Raw genomic sequence first — 17,781 nt, forward strand, 5'->3', positions numbered from 1 at the left:
TTTTGAATTGAGCTCTTGAACTAAATTCCAAGCTACTAGGTCACTTCCACAGCTGCAGGATTCTTCTAGAGCATGAGTTGGCAAATTTTTTTCTGTGAAGGCCAGATAATAAATATTTGAGACTTTGTGGGTGTACCATCTCTGTCACAGCTACTCAGCTAAGCAGCCATACACAATATATAACGAATGGTTGTAGCTCTGTTCTGATAAATTTTATTTACAAAAACAGAAACAGATACGCTAAATGCAGGTGGTAGGCCAAGGCCATGTAGAAGCCAAGTCTTTACCGTCCATAAAAAGTGGGAGTAAAATTGATAAAAAAGCAATGGGCTGTGTAAAAACTTCACAGATGTCAGGAAAGGTAACAAGATGAAACAACAAAGATGTTCATGTCCACCTCCACCTGCCACTCACCAATCTCCTTGCATAAGGAACAAGGCTATTTGTTCCACCACTGAACCTGAAGTTTAGCATGCAAGCACCCTTAGAAGAGGTGATACATTAATATTTGATTCCTGTAAGTGTAAACTATTTACACCAGATCCCAACCTCCAAATGGGTGGTTTTAGCACCAGAAGGAATCAGTGCAGAAGGTGACGGAGTGACGCCCTCAGTGCGGAGATTCCCATGGAGAATGCTCAGGTTGCAGAGAGAAGCCATTGGAGCCCTTGTGGGCTTACTCTTTAGTGAGGAGAGACAGACATTAAAGGTAGTAAGTAATTATGTAGCAGGTTTTAAGCTGGAAAAAGGAAGCACAGAGCAGAGTAAGGGAGATTGGGAGTGCCGGGTGGAATGAAGTTGTAGTACTGCCCAAGGTGGCTCAGGCAGGGCTCATCAGGAACATGCCATTTGAAGCAGAGCCAGGAAATGAGGAAATGAACCAGGCAGACATCTGTGACAGTTTGCCAAGCATGCCAGTACAAAGGCCCTGGGGCAGATGGCACTTAGAATATTGTAGTAGTAGCAAGGAGGCCAGTTTTAGGAGTGGCAATGGGGGTGGAAGACTCATGGGATGATATTAGACACAGTGCTGGGGACCAGAAGTGGGGGACCATTGAAGAGTTCAGACTGCAGCAGGGGTGGGATTGGACCTAACATTTAAAAGCAGAGACTTCAGGGAGCAAGAACAGAAGCAGGCAGAGCAGTCAGGAGGCGAGGGCAGTACTCCAGGGGAGGGATGGTGGCAACTTAGACTAGAAATCAGCAGTAGAGGTGGTGAAAAGTGGCCAAATCTGGGATATATTCTGAAGATAGAGCTAACCATATTTCATGAAGAATTGGAGGTTGGGTGTGAACGAAGGGCAAAAGTCAAGGGTGATTCCATATTCTGGAAGGATAGACTCACTTGGAGCTGAGGAAAGGAGACTCGGAGAAGCTAGTGTGAGGGATTCGTCAGAAGGTCAGCGTTGGACATGTTAAGTTTGACATGTTTATTAGATATTCCAAGTATAGATGGACAATTAGACAGTCAAATACAAGTCTGGAATTCAGGGGAGAGGACCTGGCTGAAATTTGGAATTATAAGAATATATTTGGTGTTTAAAGCCATGAGTCGAATGAATTTTTTTAAAGTGACAGAAAAATAGAGGTCAGCTAGAAGCCAGAAGAACACCTCCCTCTCTCTGACACACACAAAAAGAACTATCAGGTTCTTTCTTCTAAAAATATAAGCACTCCTGCCCCAGAGTGAACAAGCTAGTTTATTGGATGAAGTCAAATTGCCCCCTGCTGCGTTGCCATACAAGCTTGTTGCCTACTAACCGCCTGCCTGCTTGAACAAGCTTGAGAGAAAATTCCTCAGGGTCACCCTGGGTGGAGCTGACAGCACAGACTGTACTTTGAGCACATAAAATCACGTAATCAAAGCAGCTGATTGCCACAGGTTGGAATTAAACTAAAAACATGGAAAATACAGAGCCAAAGAGAGGTTCAGGAGAAGCAGCCAAGAAGTGAAGGAATAAATAAGTAAATAAATTGGTGACATTTTGACTCAAAGGAAACCACTCCTCCCAACTACCCTTGAGTGTTTCAATCCCAGGAAGGGATGGGAATCCCAAGAGACTGTGGCCAGGTGTTTCCAGGGTTCTACTACTTCCTTCTTCCCCTCCCCTAAATTTACCTTTTATTCTAGAATTGATCTTCCACCATGCTACCATGTTCAAAGAGTGGAGTAAATACAAATTGCCATGTGTAGAGGCTGCTGTGTCACTGTCACTCTGCTTCATCCTCAATTTAACAACTGCCTATTTTATTCCTAGAGGATGGAGAGCTATTTGGAATCCCAGTGACTTATTGACTATCAGAGTATAATCTCTCCTCTTTGAGTTCTTCTGAAAGACTCTTTGCCCTTCCCCAGAAATATTTAAAAAAAGAACTCTGCAAGTTATTTTTCACACACTCTACAGTAATTTAACGTTTATGTGGTTCCTCTTCCACCAGACATTAGCCTCCTGAAGATGTGGGCTGTATAAACACCAGCTGTAGCAGAATGCTTAGCACGTGGTAGGATCTCAGTAAGACTTGACTGAATGATGCTAATTCTGTGTCCGCGCAAAAGAATCCTTCTTTGAAAGTTGGTAACTTCTCTCTCCTTCGCCAGCCCAGGATTTCATCACACTGTAGATGTACAAATGGGTTAAAGTAGCCAGCCATCTGCAAGCTACACAGTATGTGAATGCACACCAAGGGGATGATGCATTTTCTCCACCGTCCATAGCAGAGCCTAAAGTAAGTCATTAGGTTTCCTGCATATGACCAGCCAGTGTGCACCAGAGAAAATGGTGGAATGAGGAAAGCCAGAAGTTGTGATAATGGCATAATGCCATAAGTGAGGGTCACACTTGCTCTCTGCAATCTTGGTGCCTGGTACCTAAGCATTTTTCCATTTCTGTACTTATGAATAATTTAAGCTGTGGAAATGTGCTCCTTTTCGGTCACATTAACCGATGGTGCTCGCTCATACATTCTCTGGCCTCCCTTTGGGCTGGGTCGAGTTGAAGTTTTCATTGCTTATTCTGCGCCCTTTGGCAGCGTTACCTCATGCTTCCTGACTCGCGTGAGAGAAGTCAGTGTCAGAGTTGGTGTTTTGCTATTTTCTTGTCCTTTCCAGCGGAGAGCTCTCTAAACAAAGGCAGGGTTATCACATGTACCCCAGAGCTGCCTGGGAAAAGCAGGAGCCGTAGTTATCAAAGTTGGAACCTTTATGAAATGTGCTTTTGTCTCCGTTTTTTGTTGCATTCAATCAGATCAACAAGTGTTGGCTAAGTGTTGAGCGTGGTTTCCTGTGGGATTGTGTAAGGCCTTGCAGGACAATAAACGTTTGGGGGGCACTGAGTAATGTAGCCATTTCTGAGCCAGCAGCCAGGAAAATGTGAGACAATTCGCTGCTGCTGGAAGGAGAGCCGCGGGGCAGTGTTCCTGCAGGAGCAGATTAACTTCACCGCGCTGGACCCAGGCAGAGCGAGCCGAAATGGTGCGTTTCAGCAGCCGGCGGCTGCGCAGTGTCATATCCTACAGGAAGAAAGGTTCAGATCCGGGTCCTGTAGAGTCTGAGGTTCACAGAATTTGGGGAACCTGCTTTACACAAAATACTACAAAGTTATGAATATGAACTAGCGGGGGCCCCTCTGGGGCGTTTTGGATGTGACTGTGTAGTTTGGGAGCCTGCTGTAGCTTCTCTGTAAAGTCCCCGCAGCTCAAAATCTCGCTCAGGGAAGTGGTCAGGTTGTGTGTGTATCACCATCAGCTCCATCTCGTGTGTTATTTCCTCTGCTGACTTTCTCCTCATTATTCTTCAGGCGGGGCCCTTCCATGACTTCATGTTGGCTTCATAACTGCTTCTGAAAAGACAAAGAAATGTTAGTCGTGCCTTCTTTTATTTATCTGTGTTTTTATAATAGTATCTTAACTACAAATAATTGTTCTTAGGGGCCTTGCAGGTATTTTACGTGGAGATAGAAAGATGGGAGGGAGGTGAACCATATACTTGCGGCCACATTGTTACGAGTTTGGAAGTTTCTGGGGACCACAGTGATTTCATTGGATCTGAAAAGTAGCACTTTAATGTGGCCTAGGTCAGTGCTTTTCAAACTCTCCTGGCACAGGAATTCCCTGGGGATTCCGCTAAAAGGCAGATTCTGATGCACTAGGCCTGGGTTGGGAACTGAACCTCCATTTCTAACAAGCTTCCAGGTGATGCTGGGACTGCCAGTCTCCAGACTGCACTTCGAGTAACACCCAGTATCGGTTTTAAGGCATCTGGTGGCACAAATACATAGGCAATAAAGGGCTGGCACAACCTGAGCTTAAGGTAACCAGTCCCAGGATTGAAAGCTTATAACAGACCTACAGGCAGGTGCCTGTTGACCTAAGAAGACGTGGGGGCTTCCTGCCTCCCATTACCTCCTGTGCCAGGAGGTGGGCAAAGGGGATAAGGACTGAAATTTTATTACTGAGGGTCATTTCATTATCTTCAGTTTTTAAATTTTGCTATGGTCTTTTTAAAAACTTTACCTACAGGGTGATGAGGGAAGAGGTACAGGAGCTGAGGCCATCTCCTGGGGTGCTCAGCATTGTACCACCATTTTCTCTTGACTTCTCATAACCCTTTGAGGTGGTTATTGTTTTACTGGTTATTGTTTTACTCCCTTTACAGATGGGGAAGCTGAGGTTTAGCAGGGTTAAGTAACATGCCAGTTGCACAGGGCAGAGCAGGGATTTGAACCCCCCAGCTTGGTGCTTTTGCATACACCAAAATGTATGGCCAAAGCAGTGTTATGTGCTACTAATTCAGCATGAGTTATGAGGATATGGATTTATCACTTGCCTTTTTCCTAACCACCCCATAGGGTGACTGAATTAGAACATACCACATAGGATGGGGGTGTTATGGCCTGCCCCAGAGGGTGGCTGTGAGCAGTAAACAAATGCATATTTTTAAGGCGCTGCTTTAAATAGTGCCTGGCACATGGCAGGCCCTCCTTCAATGCCAGAGAGAATGACTATTACTGGGATCACTCACATCTTTCAAGGTCCACTTTTAATGCCCTCCCTCCCATAATATCTTTCTTGATGAAGAAAAAAACAACTTTTCCTTCTTCAGGCCTTTCATAGTGAAGAGAATGGACTCTGCCCTCGCACTTGAGTCGTTCCTTTCGCCTCTTCCTTTTTGAATCATGATTCAGTGCCTGCAGTGTGCCAGAATTTTCACTTACGGTTTCTCATATCAGTCCCATAAAATGAGAGCGCTGTTACTCATCACATCTTAACGTCAGAGAACTGAGGTTTAGAGCCGGGAAGGAGGCTTGGTCAGGGGGACACAGCTCACAAATGACAATCCTGTGACTGCCTCCAAGCCTTCTGTGTGCACCACCCCACAGCAACCTTGCAGGTTGATTAGTTATGAAACCTATTTTCTGAATCTGTTCCTTGTTGCTCAGGGCAGTGGAGGGCTGATCATTGTTTCTGGAATCAGTCACTCAGTGTCGGGCCCACTGTAGGCTCAAAATCAAGTGTGCTGAATAGAGCTTCGCAGCTGAATTCCTGACTCTTATGATATTGTTGTCATATAAATGCTAAGTCACCACAGTGATTCCAAGTCATGGTAATTCAGCATGCACCTGTTACACACGTGACAGGTTACTTATGAGTTGCTGGCATCCTTACAGAACAGAACAATACTGATTTCTGCTAGTTGGTTTTTATTTTTTACCTCCCCTGCACTTCAATCTCTTTCTAGTTTCATGTGCTTATGGAAACAGGCAGCTTGGGCTATCTGGTAAGCAAATTGATGTGTATTCTATGTAGATGGTAATATGAGAGTCCAGTCAAATCCCACTAGCTCCTCTATGGAAATAGATTTCTGGTTAATACCTACTAGCTTTAGGATCTCATGCTTTCTAAGGCTTTTTTTTTTAACCTTCTCAACTGAATCTGCCTTAAACAAGGGCAGGCAGAGTTAAATTTGCTAGTTGGTGGACAGGCATTTGAGTCAACCGTGGTGCTTGAGCCCTACTGACTTGTCCTAATACAAAGGAGGAGACATTCCATTTCTAAAAAAGTAGTCATCACTGATTATCACCTCCTATACTAAGGGACACCAGAAAAATGTCTTCAATATAGAATCTAAGGCTAATCTAGGGTTAGAAGTACAAGGAAGGGATAGAAGTAAAGAGAAGGAGAAAGGCAGGTCCAAACCCAAGCAGGAACCAGGGGTTCTGATAGAAGAAACTGATCAAAGGCATGAGTCATCAAAAGGGGGCTCTTCAAGTTTGTTGGGAAGCTCCGGAGTCCAGGTTAGGGAGTGGGGCTCTGAAGCACTTCAAAGACAAGTGGCTCCAGGTGTTTGTTACATGCGAACAACAGATCACAGACCCAGAGGCACAGTATGTGAGCTCATTTTTGTGACAATAAACATGCGCATGTGCCTGTCTGAAAAAACCTAGAGGTATGTTCACCACAAGGTTAACAGCCATTTCCTATTGTTTGTCCGTAGGTAGTTCTTGGTTTTGTAGGATAAGCCTGTATCACACATATTTTTAAAAAGGCAAGCCAAAAAATTCACAAAGGGCTGGATTTGGGAATAAACAATTTTGCTGAACTTTGACAAATTATATTGCATCAGACGCAATGAGGTTATGAGCCCTGGAGATTTACTAGAAAATGTGCTCACAGACTTGGTACCTCCTCACTAGTCAATGTTGTTTCCTTGAATGTACAGAAGCCATTCTGTGAAATCCATTTGTCATCGGTTTCTGTGGCTCACCATGTCAATTTGCTGGATCAAATTCCCTAAGAAACCATCTTTAGTATGATGAATGTGCAAGTTCTATAAAGAGAAATGTGTGTATATCCGTGTGTGATACTGGGAATGGTGGTGAACTGTCTTAGACAATAGGATTTGCATTCTTTCAGTGTTCCTAATGTTACAAACTGATGCAGCAGCTGAACAAATTTTGGGGAATAAACTTTGTATTCAACTAACCAGATCTATTTAACTAGCACTCTACTTTGAGGAGTAATGTTTTACCTGTGGTTATAAAAGACTTCAGACAAGAGCTTTCACGGTTTTTCTCTTTTTGTTTTGCTAGTAAACAACAAGGTTATGAGCCCTGAAAAATTTTTTCTAAGGTAGACATGTAAAAGGCAAAAGTGCCCTACAGCTGTGCCCAGTGTGGTACGTCTCCACCAAAGGGAACTTTAACTCACAAAAAGTAGACCCTCTATAGTCTTCAAGCAATTCCCTTCCTGCCAAAGAGTTTGGGTGTAGAAACTCATCCTATTTGAGCTGAGCAAGCATAGGTACAGTTTATAGCGGAGGCCAAGGTAAAAAGTAGGCACGCTGCCTGTCTTCCCAGGTCCTGCTGGGTTTATGACACCCTGATCCCTGTCCTGTTTGAGTCCAGGGCAAAGAAACCAGACCATGGCTTATAGCACCCACTATGCATAAAAGAAGCCCATTCTACTTCCCCCAAAGAATCCTGTTTTTCCCAGGTAAAACAATATTCAAAGCAGAAAGTGATCCAGACTTTATTATATTTAATGTATAAGATTCTATGACTTCTGTCTGGAGATCAAACGATGCCTTTGGAGAACATTTGAGGGATTAATACTGGCCTGATCTAAATAAATAATAGAAGCTGATTTTCTTGATTCCCATTTCTAGAGCGGCGTGGTCTGTCAGAAGGGAAGCTGGCTGGGTCTGATTGTGGTTTATTCAGTGCCAAGCTATGTTTCTTAGTCTCCCTTCCTTTCCGCTCCCCTAGCATAGTGAACCCACCATACTCCTGGGCCAGTGAGAAGTGCCCACTAGTGACTGGACAGGTTCACTTGGCATCCGCCTCCAACCAGACAGAGCAATGCCTGTGTGTGTGCTTCCTGATGGAGAGTGATAAATAGGATGCAAATATCTTCTTTTTAATGCATGACCTCGGCATTGCCAGAGTTCAGAATATGAGTGAAGGTGCCTCAGAGCGGTAACTTTTTGCTTAGAGCTTGAGAGTTAAGGACCGATACTCAGACTTCAGCTAGAATGTAAGGTGAGTAAAGGTAATTACCTTCCAGTTATCAATGAACAAAGAAAGATGGTAATTATTGGGCATCTGACTGCTAGTAACCATGTGATTTCACAAAGCAAAGAAAATTAAGAAAGTTTCTTTCTTGTGGCTTACTGCTTAACATTACTTTTCATTATCAGACCTACATCTTACTGAGGTTTGGAGCAACACTCTTAGTAGAACCAGAAAATCAATGCATTTGTTTTCTAGAAATACCGTAAGTTTTAATGTTTTACATAGTTTTAGAAGGAAAAGCAAAAGTGTTTTAAATTTATAAAGTGTCAATTCTTTTCAGTTCTTTAAAATCTCTTTTGATAGCATTTTAAAATGTTTTCTTCTCAGAAATATTGGGAAGTATACCCATGTCCTTTATGTTAAAGGTCTGATCATGATCAGGGCCTGTGGGTATGATTTACAAGGATATCAGAGTCTCACAGTAGGTCTGGATGATTTGGTCAAACAACTGGCCACATTAATGGAGAGAAATTTCAGCTGATCAATTCCTTCAGACACAGTGAGCTGTCTGGAGTTCAAATTTTTAAGTTTGATTTTATCCAATTCAATTCAGCAAATGCCTATAGAATGCTTAAGGAATAAGGAGAACTTAGACAAGGTGGTCTGGTGGGTTCGGCAAAGATGGCAAATTTATGATCCAGAGTGGGAGATGAGTACAATGCCTAAAATGCTGTAAAAAAAATCAACACATTTCAAGGCAGTGCAGTGGAAAAAAGTGCAGGTATGTGTGTATTTAAGGTCCTGCTTAGTTACATTTCCCTCTATAACCCTAAATCTGATTTTTAAAAATTACACTCTTTTTATTATCCCTGAATGAGAAATAGTTGAAAAAAATTACGAAAGCTAAAAGAGAACTAGCTGGATGCTACAAATACTTATTTTAATTATTTTACTTTATTTAGGATGACAATATGGACACAAAATCCATTCTAGAGGAACTTCTTCTCAAAAGGTCACAGCAAAAGAAGAAAATGTCACCAAATAATTACAAAGAGCGGCTTTTTGTTTTGACCAAAACAAACCTCTCCTACTATGAATATGACAAAATGGTGAGACCCTATTTATTCTACTGTCTTTATACTTATTTTTCTCAAGTCTCCACAACATGCTTAATTATAATGGAACAACATCAGGCTTCTTAGCTTGCACAGTAAGGATCAACGTCCACTCACTTATATTGTCTTTTCTTAACCAAGGTGTAATTAACACACACCGGTTGACTTTCCTAAGGCGAATTGTAACTTAGAACAGAGGTTCTCAACTGAGGGTGATTTTGCCCTCCAAGGGACATTTGGCAATGGCTGGGGCTATTTTGGTTGTCATAATTTGGGGGATGGAGATAGTACAGTACTGTGATCTAGTGGGGAGAGGCCAGGGATGTGCCTAAACAGCCTATAGTGCCCAGGACAGCCTGCACGGCAAGGAATTACCTGACTCCAAATGGGGGTGAAGATGAGAAACCCCGCCTCCACAGAGTGCTGGAAATAAAGACTATTTCTATACAGTTGAGGTCTCTATCACTGTAGAAATACTGAAATACTGTCATAAAATTGAAACAGATGAAGATGTTTTGTGGAGTTAAATCTTAATTTCCCTGAGTAGATTAACCGCATGGCAGATCATTTGAAATGTATTTCAAGATTATCAAGCAAAATTATTCAGTGCGGCTAGAAGTCTTGCTTTTGAAAGGGTGTGTTTGCAAACTTTCTTTTGTGTCCACACTCGAAAAATATACTCTGTTGTCATTGGATTTTGATTCTCACAGAATGAGAATGATTTGCACATGTCCATCCCATGTCCCAGTGTCTCTCCCAAAGTGTAACCTTAACTTTATGCTTCACTTTTTAATCCAGAAAAGAGGCAGCCGAAAGGGATTGATTGAGCTCAAGAAAATCAGATGCGTGGAGAAAGTAAATCTTGAGGAGCAGACCCCTGTGGAGAGACAGTACCCATTTCAGGTAAGGGGCGGGACAACATTCCACTGGCCGGATGGTCCCTCTGAATACTTCCCATTATGAACTTGGTATATGGCGGGGCAGGGAGGTAAATAAACATGTGGCGAGACCAGTCATTAAGACAATGAGGCTTGCAGCACGGGCTGATGGGAGTTGGGCAGTTTGCTAAACTTCTGTGCACCAATCTGCCTTCCTTGGAGGGAGAAGAACGACGATGGCCTAACTGCCTCAGGGTCTGACTATCCCTTTGTGCAAAGATGTTGTGCATGCCCACCGTGCATTGCAGGGTACTAAGCACACTCTGAGTATTACAATGCCTTCCCTGTCCCCAGGGCATTCACAGGTCATTATAAAACAGTGAGGGTGAGGGCTGAAATGGAGGAGGCTGGGGTGCCCCAGGGAATGGAAGCTTTGATGCTCACTCCAGGAGGTCAGGGAGATTATCTGTTGGGGTGACTCTCTGGGAAGGACAATTGGAGCTAGGCTCAGCCAAAACAGGAAGGGCAGCGAAACAAAAGAAAGAACAGATGGTAAGGCAGTGATAGGTGACCTAGGAGAGTTCCGGGCAGTCCTTTTGAATACAGCAGCCCTGTGAGACTTGAAGGACGGAGTCCAGAAAGGTGGGCAGGGCCACACCATGAAAGGCTCTCACCACCTGCTAAGGAGTTTTCATTTTACCCTGAAGTATTTTAAGCAATGGTGTACCATGGAGTGTGCCTATAGTACCCTTTAGAAGTGGTCTGACCCAAGTCATGTGCTACTTTTATTATATCACGAACACTTACCTTTCTGATCTAAAGGCAGGTGGGCAGTCCTTCCGATGGCCAGACACCCAGTGCTAGTATGAAGCAACTGTGGCCCAAAATGAAATAAAACAAAATAACCCAGTTGATTAACAACCCACATTTCCCACTTTAAAAAAGAACATTTCTCCATTGGGACAAACCGGGCAGTGTGTGCTCATGGAAGATGCTTCAAATTCACATCACAGAGGCATGGAATAATCACAAGAATACAGGCTTTGGAGCCTTGGAGAGCTAGCCCCACTGCTGAGATTTCTGTAACCAGACAACATGCTCAACCTTTCTCTGAATTCGTTTCTTCATTTGCAATATGGGCATAATCAGATATTTTTCATGGTGTTGAAATAGGATTAAAATATTAAAGTATGTAGGTAAGAGCTTAATAAATGGTCTGCATTACTTACCCAGAGAAGTTGAATAAACTAGAGAAGGATCTGGGGAAGACAGTATAATGTTCAAACACTTAAACTAGTGTCTTAAGGAGTAGAAAATGACTTAGGCTGGGGATTCCTTGGGGGTGGGGAGATATGACCTAAGAGAATGAAGTAACAGGGAGACATGTTTTTACTCGATATAAGCACAAAATATATGGAAATTGGCAAGGATGACATAACAAAGTAAAGGACAATCCATCCCAGAAGATATTTTTAAGGGTGGAGCAGATAAACATTTTCCAATGGACTGTAAAGGGAATCATGCATCAGGCAGGTGAATGGCCCCAAGCACTCCCAAGATATCTGTAATGTCCAACATTTTATATTTTTATAATTCTCCATGGGCCAGAGCACCCCCCCGAGACTTCAGTGTTAGGACTGTCAGACGCATCATTGCTGTGATTTTCCAAAGTGTAGAGGTGTCTGGGATGACAGAAACTGAGGCATGGAGGATAAAAATAACTAGATTGCTCTCGTTTAATTCCAGAGCTAATGCATATTATATGAGAACTCAACCTTCCTTTTGGATAACAGAAAATTTGCAGTTGCACCAGAGTGAACTGTGTGATGCAACTATATATACACGCACCAAATCTTTTCCTTTCCAGATTGTCTATAAAGATGGGCTTCTCTATGTCTATGCATCAAATGAAGAGAGCCGAAGTCAGTGGTTGAAAGCATTACAAAAAGGTAATTTAAAACGTCATAAAAGGGAGCCATCGGTTGAGTTCTCTTGAGGTTTGCTGGAGGAAGATAGGGCAGTAAAAGGACCTTTTGCTAAAAGAGAATCTCCTGATTTTCCTGCCAACCTCAGAGAACGTGCCTAGCTCATCCCCATCTTACTGGCTCATTGTGGCAGAGAGGAAGTGGGCGAGCGGTTCCGTCTCCAGCCCTGCGTGGAGCTGGCTACTGTGCCTTCCCAGCAGCTTGGAGGAAGCCAGGCCACCTGCTCTCTACCTGCCATGCTTCCTTTACCAGGGCAAAGCCTAGGTCCTCCTGTCCTTTGTACGTTCCCAGAAATTTATATCTAATACTTACTAAGCACTTAGCATTTGCCAACTACTTAGTCACGTACTCGTAAACCATTTTCTTATGTAATCCTCTTGAGAACTCCACAGAAAGGGGTAATATTATTCTCCATTTTTCAGGTAAGTGAAGTTCAAGAGACTTGGTAAATGTCACATACCAAATTACAGAGAACTCATAATTCACTTACCCAAACCCAACTTTCTAACCAGTAGAGCATAAACACTAGGTAAAACTGGTGGGTTAATGCAGCTTTTGTTCAGTGATTCTGAGGTTATCCTGCTAACAACCATTGGTAGGAGAGAAAGGGGAGAACTGTCATTAGTAGTTGGACACTACGATGTTTCTCCCAGCAGTTTTTGTACTTTAAGGTGGTGTGAGGATGATACTGAACTCAAGTGAATGCCTCCTTTGTTGCACTTCACATATTAAACTCCCAGATGGAGGACACTTTTATTTCATTTAAGTTTTAGGTTAGCGCTCTTTCTCAGCACACCTCAAATGACACCACTTTAGAAAACCGCCAACTCCATTTAAATGCAAACACATCCTTTTTTTTTACACATTGGGCTTACTGTTCCCTTTACATGAAAGGGTTTAGCAACCTGTGCTGTACGCTAGTCAAGTGTTCCCTTCCACCTGCCACCAGCTTGCTGAGGGGAGAAGGCAGTCTGTCTAAGAGTCAGACAACTTCGCACCCAAGTCCTGCTTTCCTGTGTCATCTAATGAAATGTAATGTCTATGGGTCCCAGTTTCCTGACCTGTAAAATGGGAGATGCCACTTCTTTTTTCCTAGGGGGTCAGGAGCCACAAAGGAGTGTTTCACAGGCAGAGGACAGTACCCCCTCTCGCTGTGGCTACAGTGGGGCCTCCAGGAGGCGTTCTAAGATGCAGTTTCCCAGTCGGTCCTCTTGGGGCATTTCCTGAGGGCAGTTGCTGTGTGGACACCTCCTGTGTGCAGCTATTGGTCATGCCATAGAGGCTTTTGCAGATCCTTCTGGAATTGTATAGGGTAGGCAGGTTTGGGTGAGCCATGGACAGCTCATGTGAGGGCATAAGGGGCACAGAAGAAGAGCAGAGAGAGCAGCAGTGAATCTTTCAGCCCCTCCTCATAAAACTCCGGAGATACCCTATCACTAGGGCGGCCATATGCACAGTAAGTGATCTCTATCAGCTAGTAATGCTTTGGGAGGCAGGGAAATAAACACCGAACAGTTGCTGGAACAAATACACATTTGTTCCTCTCGCACAGTGACAAGTCTACAGGTAAGCAGCTCGGAGAAGCCATAGGGGCTCAGGCCCTCCTAGCTTTCTGCTCTGCCCACCTTAGAGATGCTTGGAAAGGCTCTGAGTTTTTCCAGAAGCCCCCTGCAAACTTCTGCTCATGTCTCATTGGCCAGGACTGTCTCATGGCCATCTCTATGTGCAAGGGAGGCTGGAAGACCGTATCTGGCTTTTCCAGCCTCTGTGGTGGAAGATAGCAAAAGAGAAGGTGGGTGGGATCCACTGCCAGGTTGCAGGAAGCAAAAGAGAAGGAGGGTGGGATCAGCCACAAGAAAACAAAGAGGTTCCCTCCTTCAAATCCTGTCCCCTATGAAGTTTCACTCTGATATAAGGACCCTCCCCACTCCTGCCCACCACTGTCTTTTTGGTTCTATAACTTGGCTCAGGCATTATAAACTGAGGTGGACACTGGAAACAGAATTTTCTAGGTGATAACCTACAGTTGGGAAGCTTGGGCTGATTCAGGGGGGACCTAAGGACTGTCAGCTACCATGGTACTGAATTCAGCTGGCCACATGTGGAGAAAGTGTGTCCCTCTTCCAAAAATTCAAACTGAAGGGGGTTTGGCAGGGAAGCTGGCATCTGTGCATCAGGATGTAGTAGAAAAGCTTGGGGTTGAGTCTCAGATATGCTCTTTGCCAGGTTTGTGAACTTGAGCACGTTACACCACCTCTCTGCACTTCAGTTTTCCTAACTCTGTAAGAGCCATGATAATAATAGCTACCCCTACGGTCATTGAGTAGATTAATGAGATGGCCTACATTATAGGAAATACGTAAAGTCCTGTACACATGTTAATATGTGAGTTCCTCTTACAGTCATTAGTAAATAGCGGGAGTGTTGCAATGTGAACTTTTGGACTTAGTTGGAAAAGAATTAGTTACCCAGGAAACTAAATTCATACAGTAGGAAATAATAGGAATCATGGCACGCAGACACCAGGAACTTAGAGAGCAAGAAGGCAAGGCATGTGCCCAAGGAACAGCAGTGGCCCTTTGGGACCAAGGTCAGGAGCCTGTGTTTAGTAATCTTAACTCCTTTTGCTTTTTGTGACTTCTGTAATCATTTCCCGTTAATTCACATTACTGTTTAGTAAGGATTTTTTAAATCCCAGCATTTTCAGCTATGCTGAGCTGAGTTAAACTAAGGGAATGATAACCAAAAGGCCCACTCTTCACTAAACACCTACTCTGAGCCAAACACTGTACCAGATGCTTTACATACACTATTTCATATCCTCCCAGTGATCCAGCAAAGTAGTCATTATTATCTCTGCACACGTCCTTCAGTCAGGGCTGAAAAGGCGGAGAATTCTCCTGGGATCAGAAAAAGGCCTCCTTAAGATGAATATAAAATCAAGAAGGGAAGAGCTGAAGTTACACATAGAACCAATCCTCTCCACCTCGACACTCTTCTTGAACTATTTTCTACTAAGACCTCGTGGGTTTCTTTGCTGTATTTCGAGAGAGGCTAGCTGGTTGTAGCTACAGAATTACTTCCCAATATTAGAATTGCATTTCTTTGAAATGAACTTCACCCTATTCTCATGGTTCTTAAAAATAAGCACATATTCCTAGAAGGGGAACCCCATAAACCATTCATTCCTTAGCATAAGCAGGTCAAAGTCATGAAAAAGAAGGGATGAGGTACTGTTCAAGATCAAGAGCAACTAGATAAATAAACGCTACATGTGATTCTGGATTGGATTCTTGATCAGAAAAAGTAGATTATAAAGGGTATTATTGGAACAACTGGATGAATGTGAAATAAATTTTGATTATGAACATATATTGTTATATGTATATGTTACATATACTTATTATATATAACATATATAATAAGTGTTGAATATGAAATATATATTAAATAATAGTATTATACCAATATCAAATATCCTGAATTTGATCATTATATTATGGTTATATAAGGGAACATCCTTGTTAACAGGAGCTACATGCTGGAGTATTTATGGGTGATGTTATTTAGGTCATGATATCTGCAACTTACTCTCAAATGGTTAAGCAAAATAAAATGATGAAAAAAGTTTGAATAATGTGTGTGTACAGAGACAGAAAGAGATAAAGCAAATGTGGCAAACAGTGAAAAATTGGTGAATCTGGGTAAGGCATATATGGACATCATTGCACTAGTCTCACAACTCTTCTGTACGTGTGACATGTTCCAAATTAAAAAGTGGGGGGCAGTATATGTTTATTATAGCCTTCTTTCCTTCTTGCTAAGGTCTAGCCTTACCCTCCGCCTCCTTTCACCACAAGAGAACAGCATGTGCCACACAACCCACTTACTTCCTTACAGGTGTATCTGGAAAATTCTAAACACCAATAGCTGAACTGTATATGCATTTCCTACTAGTTGTTCTTTTTTAAAGACTGATGTAAGTTATTGTGCTGTTCACACTATGTACATGATTAGACTTTTGGGCTTATTAACTTCTGAGTGAAAGACATGTCCTCCGGGAACCATTGCTCTTACCCTGGTTGCTGGCCAAATGAGGTTTTCATTGTTCTGTGGTCACAGGGCTCACTGAATGTGTTTCTTGTCTTGGCCAACGTTTGCTCATGCTGTGTTTTCTTCCTGCCTGCTTCCCAGAGATAAGGGGCAACCCCCACCTGCTGATCAAGTACCACAGTGGGTTCTTCGCCGACGGGAAGTTCCTGTGCTGCCAGCAGAGCTGCAAGGCGGCCCCGGGATGTACTCTCTGGGAAGCATGTAATGTGACCCCTCTGCTGGGCTACACCCTGGGTGGACAGTGCCCCATTAGGCACACCTGCCAAATTCCAGAACAGTTCGCCAGCTCAGGAAGACAAGATGTGTCAGATTGGCAGGCACCCCGAAAATCTAGCCTCAAAGATGCAATCTGGCCAATGGAGTCTAATTCTCTAGGGTCAGCTGAGTCATGGTCATTAAAATAATAAGAATATGAACATCTGCCATTCTTTCATTTCATGAAGGATATTCCAATAAATTGGAATCATGAATCAAGAAAGCAGCTCTTTATTTCCTCCCGTAAATCTTCTTGGTTTAATTGAACTCCGAATGAGTAGAATGTGGTGAGCATAATCACCATGGTTCATAAACTAAAATAATAAACTAAAAAGACCAACATTCTTTTTAAAAATATGTCAAAGAATAACATTTAGGTAACACTTTTAATCCCCAGATATGTCAAAGTGATACATTTTAAAAGACATATTTAAAGTGGTTGGCCATTCTCTACAAGTTTTTGATTCCTTGACATCAGAGAAGATAGTGAAGGATTTGCTTTAAGTGCAATCAGATTCTATCCAGTTATATTCTTAAGGAAATCTGCCTGAGCCTTTATCTGGGCCCAGAGGAGGAAGCCCATCGCGCGGCTTTGAAGGGATAATGGAGGGAAAGAATTATGTTGTGTTCTGCGGGTGCCCTACGGAGTCCCGTTCCATCACCAGGATACTTCCATGAGAAAGTCTTATATATTTTCAGTTTATCATTGTTTAACAACATGAAGTTGTCAATAAATTCAAAATGAGAACATATACTAGTAACCGTTTTACCAGCCTGGACGCCCCCCAAAAATGCTTGGATACAGCTTTAAAGAACAGAATGAGATCAGCTGCAGGACAATATTCCATGAACTATAAAACATGGAGTATTGATATCCAATTGTCATATTAATCTCAATCTGGGAATTTTACAACTAAATCAATGAATAAATATTCATTGTGTTTTCCATCTCAATTAGATGACACAATGAACATTTTTTAATCTTGATTATATCATACTGCCCCTTTACACTCATGAGTTATAATGATTTAATGAACTACAGAATTTGCTTCCCTCCACTAGCAGGGCTGAAGAGTAATGTCTCCTTAATCATTACTCCTCTCTCCCAGTGACTCTGCCTACGGTCTGGCACCATTACCCAGCAGGCCAGACCCCAGCTCTGACCTTGCCTTAACTCCTTGGGAAGGGAGAGGAAAGGGCAGTCTTATTCTGTAGCTGGTGACATGGCATAACTATTAAAAGCCTGCCTAGGTCTTTAAATGGCCTTCTCTGCGTATCTCTCTGTGGCCTCTCTTCTTCCTCTAAGGACACCCGTGTTTGGATTTATGACCTGTCCTAATCCAGGGTAGAAATATTCCAATTTGGCTAATAAACCATCTGGCCATCCTACTTAAAAGGCACAGAATGGCTCTCTACTCACAGCCTG

General features: G+C 42.8%; 1 protein-coding gene across 2 annotated transcripts in view; it reads left to right on the forward strand.

Annotated features, from left to right (window-relative positions):
* Positions 1-3,322: 3,322 nt before the first annotated feature.
* Positions 3,323-17,781, forward strand: part of BMX (BMX non-receptor tyrosine kinase) — a 43,800-nt gene continuing 29,341 nt past the window's right edge. For both annotated transcript variants that reach the window (XM_037020555.2, XM_017650251.3), the window contains exons 1-5: positions 3,323-3,472; positions 8,972-9,118; positions 9,923-10,027; positions 11,870-11,951; positions 16,182-16,301. In XM_037020555.2, the coding sequence (XP_036876450.2) occupies positions 3,470-3,472; positions 8,972-9,118; positions 9,923-10,027; positions 11,870-11,951; positions 16,182-16,301 (457 nt within the window). In that variant the 5' untranslated portion in view covers positions 3,323-3,469. The remainder of the gene's footprint in view (positions 3,473-8,971; positions 9,119-9,922; positions 10,028-11,869; positions 11,952-16,181; positions 16,302-17,781) is intronic.

The sequence above is a fragment of the Manis javanica genome, chromosome X (genome assembly GCF_040802235.1).
Source record: "Manis javanica isolate MJ-LG chromosome X, MJ_LKY, whole genome shotgun sequence".
NCBI lineage: Eukaryota > Metazoa > Chordata > Mammalia > Pholidota > Manidae > Manis > Manis javanica.